At 37.1% G+C, this 17703-nt stretch overlaps 1 protein-coding gene across 10 annotated transcripts in view; it reads left to right on the top strand.

The window, feature by feature from the left end:
- The window catches only part of ZC3H13 (zinc finger CCCH-type containing 13), a 48322-nt gene extending 31696 nt beyond the window's left edge, over positions 1–16626 (top strand). For 9 of the 10 annotated variants that reach the window (XM_086771837.1, XM_086771835.1, XM_086771829.1 and 6 more), the window contains 8 exons: positions 1765–2308; positions 3404–3507; positions 3924–4943; positions 6003–6509; positions 9707–9862; positions 10726–10926; positions 14184–14347; positions 14945–16626. In XM_086771837.1, coding sequence (XP_086627963.1) covers positions 1765–2308; positions 3404–3507; positions 3924–4943; positions 6003–6509; positions 9707–9862; positions 10726–10926; positions 14184–14347; positions 14945–15115 — 2867 coding nt within the window. In that variant the 3' untranslated portion in view covers positions 15116–16626. The remainder of the gene's footprint in view (positions 1–1764; positions 2309–3403; positions 3508–3923; positions 4944–6002; positions 6510–9706; positions 9863–10725; positions 10927–14183; positions 14348–14944) is intronic. The other variant, XM_086771832.1, reaches the window with a different exon arrangement.
- Positions 16627–17703: the final 1077 nt, after the last annotated feature.

Below are 17703 nucleotides of genomic sequence, written 5' to 3'. Positions count from 1 at the left end.
TGGTTTGTTTTTCTCTTTGGGGGAAAAATGCAAACAGCTTGAATGGAGGTAAGATTTGTTGTTCCTTAAAAATTTAGGTCACTTTTTTGTAATCCTCAGAGTGACAAGACATAGTTTCCATAACTAGACTACAATTTCAACATTTGTCATTTAGAGAAAAATGGAGATAGATTTTGCTTGCTACGTAGTTCTATGATACATAAAGAGTCTCTTTAGTATGATTTTAAAATGTAAGCTTGCAAACTTGGGCTGTCTTTCTTCAACTGAGACAAACAACCACTGGAACAGTGCTTCAAATAATGAAATCACATAAGAAGTGCTGACTATCCACGTTTAATTGTCTAATATACTTCCAAGATCTTGATTCATGTAAGAGTTTCATGTAAATGTCACCAAAACCGACATAACAAACAGGAGTTACAGAACTTCTGTACAAAATCTAATACTTAGTCTGCATGATAAATCGTATTATAATGTTATAGGCACCATTAAAAGAATGTGAAACCTGTTCATGGAACCAATTGCATGGATTGGCGATTTACCTTTTTATAAAAGTGGTACATCCGTGTCAGAAATGTCACTCAAGTTTGCTCCTAATTTTACCTGTTAACTGGGGAGCATTAAGTCATTGTTAATTCACTCAGAGAAGAAAATTGATCAAACTGATGGAAATGCATGTTTTATTGATTTAGTCCTGTTCAAACTCTGCCTGCTCGCCCCTGGTGGGTGTTGTCTCAATTTACAGTAAAGTGTACTCTCAGCCCCAGAGTAATGGAGTGAAAAATACCAACCTCTGTGCCATTGTTTGCTCTTTTGTGTAGTGCTCTTAATATATACTGTGGAAAAATAGTTTTATTGATTTGTTGTGATTCAAATGCTACTAACATCAGCATTAAAATTGTTATAAAGTAGTAAAAAATTAATAGAAATATTTTTTTAAATATCAAAAATATAACTAACAAAATGCAGCTAAGTCTGTGGAAAGTAAGTACCATTATATAAATCGGGTTTCACTGTCCTTCTGGATCAGTCATTTTCTATGTAAATTAACTTTTCTCTATGCCTCTGATCCGCTGTCTGAGTGTTGAAAAACTCTGCTTCTAAAACTGTAAGGCTCTACAGTGAATACATATGGAAACTTCCAGGAGTTCTATTTCCTACATTGCATCCTTGCCTTTCCCTTTCTCATGGATTTGGTTGTGTATTTCTGTGCAGGGATCTGTTCTTCTGTGATGGGACAGGCTAGTATTTCTTATTTTGCAGTAACTTTTACTATGTATTATAAATAGTGTGAGTTCTTGTAAAGCCCGTGACTCTTAACAGTTCTAGGAAGTAAAATTTCTTTACAGAGGTCTTAACATTTCATTTTCATATGTATGTCATTCAGAGTTTATCAAGACCTTATACCAGATTTTGAATCACTGAGTAATGCAATACTAATAGCTAGGCTGTGAGACGTATAATTATCTTCTGAAGCCATTCAGAAAAATCTGGTAGAAAATAATTTTTTTTGCAGTAACTTTTGGCTAAAGTAAGAAAAGTTCACTCCTTAAATACTGAAAAAAAATCTTTCAAAATTAGTACTACTTTTTGTCTTTTTCCCTCTCCAAATAGAATTTCCAAGTTTCTGCAGGGAGTTGCTTTTCATTTACTGCAAATCAATATCTGGATTGTCAAAACAAAAGCTCTTGGGGTTTTATCAGTGTAGTGGAAGCAGCGTATGTCCCTTTAGCACTTGGTAATCAAACCTGCCTCTCTTCACAGATCAGAGAGCAAGCTCACCAGTGCGACATCAAGGACGAAGCGATGACCTCGAGCGTGATGAAAGAAGAGAAGAACGAAGGGTAGATCGGTCTGATGATAGGAGAGATGAAAGGGCCCGGGAGAGAGAACGCGAAAGGGAGAGGGACCGGGAGAGGGAAAGAGAGAGAGACCGGGAAAGGGAAAGGGAGAAGGAAAGAGAGTTGGAACGAGATCGTGCTCGGGAACGGGAGAGGGAGAGAGAGCGGGACAAAGACAGGGACCGTGAGCGTGACCGAGACAGGGACCATGACAGGGAAAGAGAACGGGAGAGGGAGAGGGAGAAGGAGCGAGAGCGGGAGCGGGAGGAACGAGAAAGGGAGCGAGAGCGCGAAAGAGATCGAGAGCGGGAACGAGAAAGGGAGAGAGGTCGGGACAGGGATAAAGAAAGAGACCGCCAGAGAGACTGGGATGACAAAGAAAAAGGAAGGGAAGACCGCAGGGATAAGAGAGAAGATATCCGAGAAGAAAGAAGTTCAAGAGATGTCCATGAGGAGAGAAAATCCAGGTGAGTTGATCTGAATGTTACTTTAATTAAAAAAATTTTTAAAAGGCAATCTTTTACTGTTGATTTCAGTAAGTTAGTAAGCAGAGGAGTAACGTAAGGAGGAAGATACCTTGTTTATGCAGAGGCTTGATCTTGGGCCACGTCTCCCCTGCATCTGTGTGGCATGTACTGGTGGCCCCAAAATTAGTACTATGCTAGTGAAGTTAATCTGATGCTTTATTAGTGCAGAATAGTGGAACTACTCAGGAACTAACAGTTGAGTCAGACCATGTAATTTTCCCTTCTAAGTATACTCATGTGGCCTTGCCTTTAAGAATGCAGGCGTTCTTTGAAGCGTAATAGCAGACTGTGGTACCTTTTGAAGCCTGGCAAGTCAGATAGCAGCTAACTAGGTCAAGGTTCATGACTTTGTTCATTACATTTCTGTGGAACATACATTACCCTTTGCACTACTAAATTTTCAGTACTAGAAGGCTACCAGTGAAAGCGTGAACAATATCCTGAGTAAATGTGTGGTGCTTCCTTTAAGGTTGTAGCACTGATTCTTTTTTTTTTTTTTTTTTTTTTTTTTTCATTTAGTACAATAAAATTCTCATTGTTTCATCAATAATAAGCAAAACAGTGTTGCCTTGAATAACTGTTTTGCTTGGAAGTAATTAGTAGCTTTTGTGTGAGACAGTTGTGGATTCCTGTAAATCATCTGGTACGGGCTCTCCCTCATGCCACTGGGGGAGAAGTCACCAAATGTCTAGTTGGGACTTATCTACCAGCTGGGGTCAACTCACTGCAAGGATCATTAGCACAGGAAAAAAATTATCTTAATAGTTTTTTATAACTTTTGACTGAAAAGGTAGTTGTCTTAAGTGTTAGAGTTTTAGTTTAGGGTATCTTACAGTATGATTAAAAAAACTGATCATACTTGCAGTTTTGGAATAACAACTAAGACGACTACAAAACTTCCTGACATCCTTAGATGTGTTGTCTTCTCTATGAAGGGCTTAGGCTTCAGGGATTATACTGATGTTAAACTCAATTATTAAATTTTTTCTTTAAAGATTTCTGAACAAATTTGACTGTACGTGTTTGCCTCTGCAGGAAGCGTCACAGAAATGAAAGCAGTCCAAGTCCTCGACAGTCACCCAAACGTCGCCGTGAGCACTCTCCTGATAGTGATGCTTACAACAGTGGAGATGATAAAAGTAAGTAGGAGTTGGGTGTCTCTGCAGCAGGATCCAGCTTACCCTCTGCCTATAGAAAACAACTTGTAATCTTAAATAGAAAAAACATGGGGCAAGCTTTTTAAGTGTCCTCCCCTTATTTTTATGAGCAACACAATTTTTCTTAATCTACACGTTTATCTTTTTGTCTTCATTTTGTTACTGTATCTTACATCTGCTGAATGATGATGACTTCTACATCTTTTGTTTAAGATGCATGTTTACCAAAATGGAAATAGTTTGTTGCTACTGCAGCCACTGCTTAGAAAAACTTAAATGTAACTGAAATAATGGATTATTTGTTTCAGTTGACACCTTTTGGCATGCACAAGATACCAAATATTCAGCTGTTCTCCTTCCTAAACAATACAAGTACATCCTTTTTCCCCATTTTGTAGATGACAAGCACAGACTTCTGAGCCAGGTTGTGCGGCCACAGGAATCCCGGTCGCTGAGCCCCTCTCATGCTACAGAAGAGCGACAGAGTCGCTGGAAAGAGGAAGAACGAAAATTGGACAGAAAGGAAAGTTCTCGGCGTTACGAAGAACCAGAGTTTAAAGAGAGAATTTCTTCAGCAGATAAGCAAAGAGAGCAACCAGATGCTTCAGAAGGCTCCCGGTCCAGGGTTCAGGAAAATCTTGGACGCCGTCCCTCTGAAGAAAGAGATGCTTCTGATAGAATGCACGATGACAGCAAGAAGAAGTCTAAAGTACAGAAAAAGGCTACAAAGAAGAAGAAAGATGATGACAGTGGGGTAGAAAGGTACACTAATGAATCAACGACTGAGGAAAGCCAGGTCTTTTCACCCAAGAAATGTCAAAAAAAGAAAAATGTAGAGAAAAAGCGGAAGAGGTCCAAGGGTGATTCTGAAGTTTCTGATGAAGAAATTGTTCCACATCATAAAAAGAAGAAAGGCCCAAGAACTCCCCCTGTAACGAAAGAAGAAATGGTTGGAGCAGTACCTGAGAAAGCTGTGACAGAAGTCCCCCAAAAAAGAGAAGATACAACATTTAGTGACTGGTCAGATGAAGATGTTCCTGAACGTGGTGACATTGTTGTACCAGAAAGAAACACTGAGGACTCCCATAGAAAGAGTCACAGGACAAGGGGTGAAAAGGTGGAAGCCCCTCATGTTACTATAGATGATGGACCACACCGTAAACCTGTGGATCAGAAGCGCAGCAGCAGCCTTGGTAGCAATCGGAGCCATGCGTCAAGCAGACTTAGATCTCCTTCCAATGAGTCAGCTCATCGCAGTGGAGATGACCAGACTGGGCGGAAGAGGATCCTGCACAGTAGCTCTAGAGACAGAGATAGGGACAGAGACAGAGAGAAGAAAAGCTTAGAAATCACTGGGGAACGGAAGTCGAGAATTGATCAGTTGAAACGAGGGGAACCCAGTCGCAGCACATCTTCAGGTAATGAGATACATTTTAGCGAGCCTGACCTATCATTCTGTATAAAAGTGCAAAGGTACAAATCCCAAATCGTTCTTGCATAGCTGTATACTCTTTTCATTTGTAATTAGTGTGAAGGGAGAGGGAGGTACTTTCTGCCATTCACAGTGAATTAAAATTCCTGCAAGTGTTACCATGTTTGAAAAGCTGATCCTCAGCAGGCAGGATTAGCACTTTGTTTACACCAAAATATTCAGTCAGATCCAGTTCATGCTGCCTGGGGAATAAAGTAATTTGTAGGACAAAAAAAAAAACTCATGGAGAAAATGTGTATGCTAACAGAACACTGAGGTAGTTTTATCATCTAAATACTGCTCTTAAATTCATTATTAACATTCATTTTGATATGGAAATTCTGCAATTACGGAAAATGAAAATGTTTCTTCTTTCTGGGAGAGAGATCCATCGTCTCTGGAGTTATTTTAACTGAGGTAAATCTGTCGTGATTCATGTTAGGCATACTTTTAATGCATATGGAAAGCATCTTGTGGCAAATCAGAATAATCACAGTTGACTTGTTTTATTTTGTATAGCTTATGCTAAAAAAAACCCAACTGGGTAAAATGTTTTAAAATTTAAACAGCATCAGTAGGAAAATATCTTCCTCTTCCTTTGACGCTCATGGTTACATGCTTGAAATTATTTTTCTGAATTTGTCATTTGCTAGCCAAGGCATTCCTATCTTGTAGAAGATATGTTTTGAGAACTTTGAATCCTGAGATGATTCTTTTTGTTTTTCCCTTCCCTTGTCTAAACTTCCGAGTTAAAATTATGTACCTTCAGTTTGACTTCTGTCATAGTAGAAAGTAGACACTAAAATTCTTTTTTGCGAGTGGGAGAAATCCATTATGTTTTAAAATAAGGTTAAATCTGTAGGTAATCTGAAGGCATTATTAATTTGAAGATGATGCTTTTGAGAAGTACATTTTCATTCCTGAATCTTTAAAATGCTTTGGTCTAGTGAAATGGTATTACATTTATGTGCTGTAGTCATGCATATATTTAACATATTTTATTCAGATCGTCAGGATTCAAGAAGCCACAGTTCAAGAAGAAGTTCTCCTGAATCAGATCGTCAGGTCCATTCGAGATCTGGGTCCTTTGATAGCAGGGAAAGGCTTCAGGAGCGAGATCGACATGAACATGATCGAGAACGAGAGAGAGACAGGAGAGAGGCAAGACAGAGAGACTGGGACCGAGACGTTGACAAAGACTGGCCAAGGAGCAGGGAACGAGAGAGACTCAGAGAACGAGAGAGGGAGAGGGAAAAAAGACGTGAGCTGGACAGAGAGAGAGACCGACAACTACCCGATACTACTGAAAGAGAGAGAGACAGAACTCTTGACATCTCTCAAAAAGAATCAACAAAACACAGTGAAACGAAACTGGACAGAGATCACGAAAAGGAATTTGATGGTGTTTGTCGGGATTCAGTGGCTTCAGAGAAGGAAAGGACAGACAAAGATTTAGGACCTTTACAAGGTTTTGAAGACGGAAATGAGGCCGAAAAGGTAGAGAGTGTAGAAGGTGAGATATTCTGGAAAAGAACCTGGACTGTCAAATATTTTCTTATTTCCCTTTTACTGTAGTGCTGAACTGAGCTATATTAGAATAATTTTCTACTGAAAGGTGTGTCGGTTCCAGCTTCTCTATTGTGGAAGCAAACACGAGAGAATTGGGATGAGCATCTACTTAGTGTTAACTGTGTTAATGTTTGTGTTATTTGTTAATTTCTAAAGATGTCTTGAGGCAAAGAAACATAAATCATCTGAGGAATAACTTCACCAAGGTGTAACATTTCTCAGTAGGTAGTTTGCTAAAGAATAACACCAACATTTGATGGCTTTGTTATATCATCATGAGATCTACTTCTTAGTTTGGAAGTGACAGGTAATGACTGAAAAAAACAAGTGTTGACTTGGAACTGTTCTTTGGGGTTTTTTTTTCTGCAGAGTCAAATCATCATAGAAAATATTGTCTAATTAGTAGGTGAAACATAGGTATGGCTTGGCACAACAGTCCAAAAATCGCTTTCCTGAAGTAATCTTATTAAATGCATCTTCAATTTACTGGCCGTAATGGTACTGAGGAAAATGTGCTTAGGATTAATAGACAAGGGCAAACACTGACAGACTCTCAAGGGTTTCTCACATGGATTACACAGCTTGAGCTTTGCATGAGTAGGGAGTTTGGGAAGTACTTATGTCAACAATGTGAAAGAAGCAAGGATTTAAATCCAGAGTAACTGATGTACATTAGAGTTATGTTCAGCAAGTTGAGATTTTTTTGGTGATTGCAGGGGTTTTCTTCTCTAAAATCTGCTGAGAGGAGAAAAGGCATTGTAGAATTTGGAATTTTTGGATGTTTGGGATGGTAAGGTCTGAAGTCCGTAGTCTTCAGAAAGATAAACTAATTAAGCTTTTGTAGCTTTACACAAGGTAACAGGACATTGTCTCATCATAATTTTTATTAAGAAAGCAAATATCTGTAGTGTTTATTATTAATTTAGGCAGTTAAATCAGTTGTTGTCTGGAGAGGATAATGAGAAATATTTATTATTATGTCTCTTGCCTGATTATTCGCAAAGTAGCCATTAGCGTTGACTGGTACAATCGAGAAAATTCCATTTAAGGAGATTATCTGTGGAGTGAAAGCAGTTGTCAAAGATAGTATTTGGAGTGAGCATAGGAAAATTTGCTCTGTCCTGCTGTTGTGGACAGAATTCAGTGATTTTTAAGCTAGAGTGAAGGAATGGTGCAATAAATCTGAGTGTGCAATGTGGGAGCTTCAGAAGAGTGTTGGTGAAAGGCTATTCCTAGGTACATTATCTGTTTCCAAGAGGGCACCTGTAACTAAACAGGCTGTGGATGTTAAGTGTGTTCTTAAGTCTAGCCTTTCAGCAGACTTCTTCTAAGTGTTTTAATGTGTATTCTTTTGTCTATTTTTCAAAGGTTGTGTTCCAAATTCTCTGAGAAATTGTCATCTGTAGGAAGTTATGGCATATTTAGGATTTTTTTTTTTTAAAAAAGGTGTCTTTTGTAAAATGTTAGATGGTATTCCATTTTATTAAAGGATACTATATATAGCATCTTTATGATTTTCTAAGGTTTAGTGTACTGTATTGTCTTTCATTGCTTTATTACTCCTGTTTACCTCACTCCTTTTAGCTGACTCTTTTAGTGTTGTGCTTTTAACGCAGAATTAATACAAAAGTACATTTCTGAAAAAAAGCAGTAAAGGTAGCGATCAGATTATAATCTAGGAATTATCAAACTTTGATTTGAAATTCAGAGTTGAGAAAGTGATCTTTTAAAATTATGTGTTGAGAACTATGGATTATTATTTTTAATTGCTTCATACAGTAATTTTTTAATGGTTCATCTGTGCTGTCCAAGCATGTTGTTAGGGTGAGCTGATATATCTGGTAGATCAATGTGGAGGCTGAAGGTGAATCATACAGACAGTGAATACTTAAAATCGTAAGACAAAAAAATGAAATCTTCAGTATAGTAGTACAGATTGCTTTCTTTTCCTTTTAAAAAGGAAAAACTTTTAAAATAAAACTAAGTACGGTTTCCAAATCTGATGATTTTAAGGAGGTATCTGGTATTTACTTGGATGAGTTACTATAGTAACTTGTCTAACAAAATGTGAGAGGCTATAATTACTAAATTATTGTAATGTCTTGAACCTTAATGTAGTTGCTCTAGGAGTGGGCTTAAATAATGCTGAAGATGCTATATGCTTCCTCCAAAGCACTGCCAGGTGATCTGAATAGTTAATTTATGCTCTGCTAGCATGTCTTTTACTTGCTTTTTTCAGGCTGATATTTAGGTTAGTTGGGGTGATTTTTTTTTTTGTCCTGCTCTTTTAGAAGGCAAGTAAAAAGAAATAAAAAAGGGGGGCAACTTCAAACAGAGACAGTTCCCTTCTGAATAAGGGAGCTGGAAGATATTACAGTAGTCACCCATAGTGAGAACCCTAAGAAAGCCTGAGTTTAGAACTGTAGAGTTTCAGAATGCTTGAATCAGATCTTTCAGTCTTGGAGGTGAAAGAATACCTTTAGATGTTCCTTTCATGAACTGCAAAATGCGATGTTTGAGTGTCTTGTGTTTGCAGATTTTAAGGAACGTGTTTACACATACAGCACAGTTATTTGTGTATGCATATAGTATGCGGATGGATAGGAGTGTAACAACTGAAGAAGTTTTGCATGGCTTTCTAAAAGCTCTTCTTGTGACTTCCACAGAGAGTCTAAAACTCAGAATAATTGCTTCATTCAGGGTATCTTGCACCTTCTTATATTTTAGGAATTTGTTCCTTCTTTCTCTTATAGAGCCTTTGGACTGAATCCTGAGTTTGGATGCATGTGCAAAAGCATCTGGAAGATTTTGTGGCACTAACTGAGATTTGTATTATTAACTACATATCAGATATCAGATAATCAACGTACATTTCTTCTGAATATGGCCTTCTCTGTGCAGTTTTGACTAATACTGCACCAAAAAAAAAAGACTGAAATAAATAAAATTCAAACTGTCACATGTATATGGGAGAAATAACGTCTGTATTTCCATGAGTTAATACCTGTTCTCATGTTAAATATACTTGTCCCGAAAAACTAAGTTTAGTTTGCTGAACCTCTTTGTTTTCAGGCTGCTTAATGCATGTTTAGAAAACAAGAATGATTACTTTAAAGCTGCAGTATGCATCTGTCTCTATAGGAGGAGAAGACGAAGCAAAGATTGATGATGTACAGTCACTGGGGTCTGGTGCTGGAGAATACGAGCCAATCAGTGATGATGAGCTGGATGAAATTCTGGCAGGTGATGCTGAAAAGCGGGAGGATCAACAAGAGGATGAGAAGATGCCTGGTAAAAGTATAGCAAAACCTCTTTATGATTATTTAAAGATTATTTAAAGATTTAGATCAGTTTGCATATAATGCTATTGTGATGTTGCCATTTCTGAATTAGGAATGCAGTTTGTATGCTCTTCAGTATTTCTCATTTGTTCCATAGTAGTCAGGTAAGTAAAGAGTACTGGGAGCTGTTATTGTGAAGTAATATTTATCTTGTTTTGTGTAGCTAGAATGGGAAATTTTTTGTTTTGATAAACATGTTTTGGAACTGATATTTTTATGAACAGATTTTTATCTGTGCTTGAATGCTTCCCAGATGCACTGGGAAGCAGGGAATCTTCTACTTGTTGTAAGTTCAGTTGGGTCATCTGGGCTATGTGATCATTGTTCATATTTTCTATGATAACATACCAGACACTGTTGTATGGTTATTCAAGAAATAGTGTGTCTCTCCTTTGAAAAAAATATCCAGCATCCAGAGTTGAAATTCTAGCTTTTTAAGCATTTGATTTGCATCTGTCATAGCATGTTTAGTTGTACTGTGTCTTTTGTGAATGCCTAAGTGGTGTGTCCAGATCTGCTGGCTAAGCAGAGTCTGAGTGGCCTTCCACAAAGAGGTTGCAATAAAAATGAAGCAGAGTATTAGGGGTGGTTTTTTTTTTAATCCAAGAAGACTTAGTATGCTCTTTTTTTCCACCAATCTAAGTGAGTTTTGATGTTCTTACCTGAAGTGTCCAAGGATCTGGCTTTGAGAACTGCAGAAGAATGTTCATCTAATATATGTTACTTTTAGGAGATGGAGATGTACACAGCATGTGAAATTAATCAACTGTGGTAAGGGGTGATGATGTGATAACTCATTCTTTGACAATATTTTTGCAGATCCTGTGGATGTTATAGATGTAGATTGGTCCAGTCTTATGCCAAAGCAGCCAAAAGAACCGCGGGAGCCTGGGGCTGCACTCTTAAAATTCACACCAGGTGCTGTTATGTTGAGAGTTGGCATTTCCAAGCGATTGGCAGGACCAGAACTCTTCACCAAAATTAAAGAGACTTGCCAGAAAGTGTTAGAAAAACCTAAAGGTAATTGTTTCTGCAAAGATTAAACTGTATTTTGTACTTAGTGAAAGTTTTTATGAAATGTGCATTAGTTCATTGTTTTAAGTTTCAAGACCATAGAAATGGTATAGTGAGTATTGTGTGAAAGTTACAAGAATGTGATACAGCTGCATGTCAATCAAATTAGTGTTTTAATTTCAGCAGTGGTTAGGAGGTCTTGAATTAACAGACTAAACGAAATTTTCATCCTAGTGGAATATTCTTTTTGTGAAACCATTCATGCTTTCCTAGCCTAAAGTGTGTCAGCAGTTTTTTGGAGAGCTAAGTATCTTCTGCAGTGAATTAGCAGTAATATTGCGAGAAAGAAATAAGATTTCTTATTTTTTTCTGAAGATTCTCTCCACATCGTCTTATTTTCCTTTTGAGGATTCTCTCCAGAATGCGTAGATAGGAGGTTTTGGGTCAGAATGAAGGAGCTAAGTGAAATTTGTATATTATGTCTCCGGTAGCAGTGGGAAATAAGATAACACACAGGTCTGGCATTTGGACAAATTGCATGGCATAAGACACGCGTGATAGATGGGTTCGGCATAAACTGTACCAGTGCTGTTTACTGCAATTCTGTAGTGTAAGCAGGGCTTTTGCATGAGAGTGAATACTGATTTTTCTCTTTGGCATCCCAGGAACCAGTTGAGCTGCTTGCAAGAACTTGCCTGGTAGAATTGTTTTTTTTAGGACTATGAAACATTTGCTTTCTATAAGAGCTCTATGGAAATTATTCCAGGATCTAAATGTGAGAAAATTATGGCTTATAAATAATAACATCTGCAGAACCTCTGTTTTTAGAGAATAGCACGTTTTTCTGTTGCGGTGTTTTTGGTTTTGGTTTTTTTCTTCTCTGCAAATTTTAGTTCTTAATTGGAAATGATAGTTTTTAATTCTTTGCAGTGTTACTCTTCATGCAGTTGTCTTGTTACTCTCCATAAATGTCACTGCTTGCTTGAGCCATTTAAGTTGTATAACTATTAGTAGTGGGCTGTTGCCACTGCTTCTACTTTTTTTTTTTTTAAGTCAAATTAAATGCAAACATTTTAAATGCATCATAGATAGTATAATTTGAGGTGTGTACTTTGTAGAAGTAAGGACTGTAAATGTTCCACTGCAGTATTTGCAGCTCTTTCTGAGCAGTATTAGCTTTATTCTAGTTTAAAAAAGAAAATCTCAGCTCTTATGCTTAAGAATTCCCATAACCAATGTAATTGATACAATATTGAGTCTTCCTGAGTTTACAAATTGTCTGATACAGTAAAAGTATGAACTGTGTCTCTCTCCTTGTAAGCTTTAATTTTGCTATATACTTCAACGCTTCTTACCAGGGATTTCTTGCAATAGGAACTGCAGTGCAGAATGACTCCACCTGGCTATTTAAAATGATACCCAGAATAACCTCAGCAGTCCTTGCATGCTTCTCTAGAAATAAACAGGAAGTACGTAGTAAGAATAGGAATATCTCCAGCACTGCGTCTGAGCTATCTTAAGTGTACTTAGATTCAACAGAACTTTGCTCTGGAGAGGAAGGGAGGTAGAAGTGCCTCCACTGATTTCCCTTTGGTGCGTGCAGTCTCTCACGCATCGAAGTTGTGACATGTGGAACTGCCAGTAGGCTTTCAAGTGCATGCATTTCCTCTGCAATCTGCTAGGTAAAAATTCCTTGTATAGTGATTACACAGCCACAGCACATATATTCTAAACTAAGGCACAAATATGGTGCCCTGAAAAGTGAATTAATTTGACCTAGACATTCAGTGTGCGTTACAGGGAAAATGTAGTATTTTCACTTTGGACTTCTTCATGGTGGTATAATTTGTTTCCCTGTTTTATTCCTGAGTTTGGTGTTCCTTTCTTTATTCTTATTGTGGAGTAAAAGTTTCTAATAATACACTGAAATGCAGAAATAAAACAGAAATGATAGCTTGTTTCAGGGATTTTTTAAAATTCATTTTCTTTGGAAAAAAATGTATAGTATGTGACGGAATTTAGATTGTAACTGACTTACCCTCTGTCTATTATATGCAATTGTTTCCTCTAAGGACATGATATGGACATGCTTAGTTTCCAGATATGCTTAGCATCTGGCGCCTAGGCAGACTCTACAAGCTGTCAGTGTTACCTTTGAAGTGGCCTTTTTGTATCTTACCACTTACATGTGGTGTAGATTGTCCGTTGATGTTGTCTTGACGACTTCAATGCAGTTCCTTTAATCTGCCCTCAATTTCGTGCAGCTCTTTTTGTTTCCTTTCACCTTGTTTAAAAACTAGTCTTACTAAGTTTAATCCAAATTCTCTGAGTGGTTTAAAAATGCATCTTTGTTCTTTTTTCTGTGTGCATTCTGTAGCAGTCTTTGCTTTTTTAGCTGCTAAATTTTCCCCAGATTTGCTAGTGTCTCTAGTTAGGTGTTAGATTCTCTGCTAAACACCAAATGTTTTACTATACAGAGGTGACTGGATTGGACCTAGCTACATACCTTACAATTTTTTTTCAATTATATCATAATCCTCCTATTTATTTTAAAAAGGTTATAAATGAATGAATCCAACCATGTGCACTCTTTTTGTCTTTGTCTGCATTTCATAGAAACAGACTTGTTGCAGGACAAGACTCACCTCAAGATCAATCTGTTATTGAAGTGGTTAAAGTATTCTAGCTGCACACTGTTTCTTCTGATAAATGTATTAAAGGACTACTCCTGCCACTTGGAGTACTACTAACAAAGACTTTAGATGAGCTGGTAGGAGGGGGTAGTTCATTAGCATCTGTTGACTTGTTATCCAGGTTCATCCAACAATGATAAAAGAATTATTGTACATAGTCATATTTCACTTCTGCATAGCCATACAAACCCTGTGTTGACACTGGTACAGTTATCTGATGTCTTGCAGAGAAGTGAAACTCAGACCACTTTCTGATTAACGCTAGTAGTAAACACGTGTCATCATACATGTCTGACCCAGAACTGTCACTTGATTCTTAGGCCTCTCAGTGATTACTGTCTCTGTATTGCTTTCCAGTGCTGAAGCTATATGCTCATCCTTCCTTTTAAATGGTGAAAGATTTATTTGGGTTTTCTTATAAAATTGCAATATCCTTTTTTTGCAAACCTCAATATTGTTTAGAAGGCAGAAATACAAATAGTAAAGCTTTAAGAAATTTCATGTTACTGTATATTGCTGTTCAAAAACACCATGTATATGTTGATCTCTGTAAATCTCAATTCTTTCTAGATGCAGAAAACCTTTTTGAACATGAACTGGGGGCATTGAACATGGCTGCACTTATACGAAAAGAAGAGAGAGCAGGTCTTCTCAGTAATCTGGGTCCTTGCTGTAAAGCGCTGTGCTTTCGCAGAGATTCTGCAATTCGTAAGCAGCTAATGAAGAATGAAAAGGCAAGTGGTTCGTTTACAGTGCTTGGTCAAAATTTGGAAAGACAGATTTCACTATGCAAAGCATTTCTCTGGGGAGATATTTTTTGTTTGTTGTTCTGGAGTAGACCTCGTCCTTTAAATAATGGAGAACAGAATTTTAAAGAGGTTGTAGGGTGTTTATTTTTTCCTCAGGATGAGAGATTAATTTAAGATTGAGACTAGAGGTAGGTGCTGTTTCTCATTTTGGGGTTTAAATTGTGGAGATACATTTTCTGTATTTAGAGAACACATAATAAAAATAATTGTCTTTGTATTTTAACCAATTTTTGAATAATTCCCCTACTTGAGATTCGATGTACTTTTATAAGAATTGTAATATTTTGTTCTTCCAAGTTAAAATTGTAAAAAAAATACTTCAGCCATTTTTTGCACTACAGTTGATTTTATGGTCTTGTATGCTTATATAAAACTCATTAATTCTAGAAGTCTTTTCTAGTTAATATGTATGATTAAACCTCTAATTATTGAGAGTACTTGAGGTTAATTTCTCAGCTTGCATGTTAAAAGCCGCTGTTTTCAGTACTTCCTTTTTTTATTTTTCTTTTTTAATTTTAACAGGGTGCAACAAAACAAACTTACACAAATTCTGGAGCAATGGACAGCGACTTGTTACGGTTGAGTCTACGGTTATTCAAACGAAAGACTGTATGCCAAGTTTCTGGGCAGGAAAAGACAGAGGATAGTAAAATTCCACAACCAGCTATCCAGCAAGAAGTGTGTGTGTCTTGAGCAAATGACCGTGGTGGCACTTTCTAGTTGATTTCTCACTACCAGTGTTGGTATTGATGTTTAGAACTGGTTGGTTGGAAAGCAGCTGTAGAAGATAGAAGAAAATACTCCATTTGTACACAGATAAGAATTATTTGGTTTGATTGTGAATAAAATGGGTAAAAAAAACAAAGACTTCTGTGTGAAGTTCTCTGCAAGTTTTATAATATTGAATCTTACACTGTAACATAAGCCTGTTTTATGGTGCATCAAGTGTAATAATGTGAAGATGTCTGGTTTTAGCTGTTTATAACACCACCTGATATTAAACTAAAGAAAACTGTCTGCGTATCTTTTTCCTCATTATAAATGGGTTTTTCTATCACCACCCTGGTCCCTTGATGCACATCTGGAATTTCTTAAATAGCTTGCTTTCTGGGAGTCTCTCTACCTCCACTTTCCAAATCCCTTTCTTAGCACAGCTGCCTCTGGCCTCCGGCTCTTTTCCATCTTTAGTGTAGGTTTCCTCTTGTAATTTCTGGACACAAAAATCTAATCTAGTCACTTCTTAGTCTAGAAGACTCCACTTCTTGTTGATGAAAAGAAGGAGAAAACTTCCAGGAAGTGATTGATGACCAGTTTTAGATGCCTGTATTTATGAGACTAACAGCATTTTCGAAATGCCTGCTGTTTACAAAGTGGTAGCAGTGCATATATTTTTACCTTGTTAAGTATCAGGGCAGATCAATCCCATGGAACAACCTGAGGGTATTTAACACTTGAGTTTTAGGAGTTTTTGGCTGTTAGCAGTAAAGGCAGTGAGCAATTATGTTTTGCTGGGTGTTACAGATTTTGGAGACCTGATTAGAGATTTGTCAAGCCTGGGCTCAATTTTGTAAGAATTGTTTTTGGTTTGAGAAGATAATATATTGTGTGAGATCTTTGGATTATACCAGCCAGGTATATTCCTGTAGTCTGTGGAAGCCTCCGTGTGAAACTGAGACTTCTGAAACTTCAGACTAAGTCTCTGTATGCACCTCTGTACTTTTCCAGGGTTTAAACTTGAACTGTTCCTTTGAATTCTACTCACAGGGGGTGAGAAAGAAATCTATAGTTTATCCTTGATACTGGATTGTGCAAATCAACTTGTTTTCATTGTTCTCATTCAGATTAAAAATTAGTTTTTATATTTGTTTCTTATCCTTTTTCTCTGCTTGGAACCAGCACACTGAGGTGGGATGTGGACTGTGCAGTTCAGCAACAGGCCTATCTCACATCTCTTGTGATTCCTGACAGTAAGCTGACTTTAAGCAAAAACCTAACTATGAATAGCAATTCAGTTCAAATGCAAAGCTTTCTTCTGTAATGCTTTCCTATAACGCCTAGTACATAAGCATTCAGTAAAATCTTCTTATACTATGTTTAAAGAATTGTTAAAGAAAATGTTGAGGGAATTTTGTTTATATTTTTGTAAGTTCCCACATTCTAGAGTATATGTACTTGTATCAAATATAAATGACATGAGAAATTTCTACCATTTGTTTGATTTTTATTAAACTATGTGATCCAGTCAAAACTTTTATCTTTCTAAGTTTCTCACTTGTTGAACATTTTTAAGAGACTTAAGTAACTATAATTTTTATTGTCATTGGTGATTTTGCATATGCTTTTTAAAAAATAGTGTCTTTAAACACAAAAGTACTTTAACCTGAGCAAGAGTTAACAAACCTGTTCTGTTCAGCATTTAAATGCATTCTCACCTATTTTATAGCTACAATAATGCTGCCTTTAAGCTGAAAGTATTAGATCATTGCTTCCAATTATGTTAAAGCCTGTTTTAATCTCTGTCTCTAAAAGACATAAAAATGTTTGATAGCTAGAAACAGCCTTGTCTGAGACTGCAGTACACAAAATAGATTCACTGTGTGGCATTTAATTACACTGTGCTTACTTTAAACACTCTTCCTGTAAAACAGTCAAGTTGTATATATGCACTTAGTTTACAGAAGAATATTTCACATTACCCTAGAAAATGCAAAATAAAATAGGCTTGATGGGCTGAGTATCTCATGAAGTGTTAGTGTCCCATTGAAGGTCAAAGCCAGTGCTGACCTGTACCATCATTTGTTGGAATTATACAGAAAAGATGCTGAAACTGCCTCTGAAACACCTTTGGTTTGATTTGAATTGCGGTGCTTATGAGTGCAGAAGTACATTACGGTACTGGCAGAAAACATGCCTGTTCCTGTGGGAAGCACTAGGATTTTTTCAAGCAATTCCTCTCTCACATGGCAGGAGTTACTGCCCAGGTAGAGCCCACCAAGTGTGAAGTTCTTGTGTATAAATATTTTTGGTCTCCATCATTTTAACATAAAATAGTGTTTAGTTTGCAGTATTCTCTCTGATAGGGAATGTAAGTTACAAAGCTGTCTTCAGGTAATCTTAAAATAACTTTAGGAAAAGGAGATTTGCTTTAGGACCTTCCATCCCCTTCCCTGTGTTAGTCATCATTTTCCTTATGTGGTCTGCCAGCCCTTTTAACCTATCTTCCTTCCCTCCCTCACTTCCTTTCTCTCCTAGTGTGATGTAGTGTGGAAAAAGAGGAGGTG

The sequence above is a fragment of the Chlamydotis macqueenii genome, chromosome 1, assembly GCF_036417535.1.
Source record: "Chlamydotis macqueenii isolate bChlMac1 chromosome 1, bChlMac1.mat, whole genome shotgun sequence".
NCBI lineage: Eukaryota > Metazoa > Chordata > Aves > Otidiformes > Otididae > Chlamydotis > Chlamydotis macqueenii.
The sequence above is the reverse complement of the archived record's forward strand: the minus strand, read 5'-3'. Positions and strand labels throughout refer to the sequence as shown.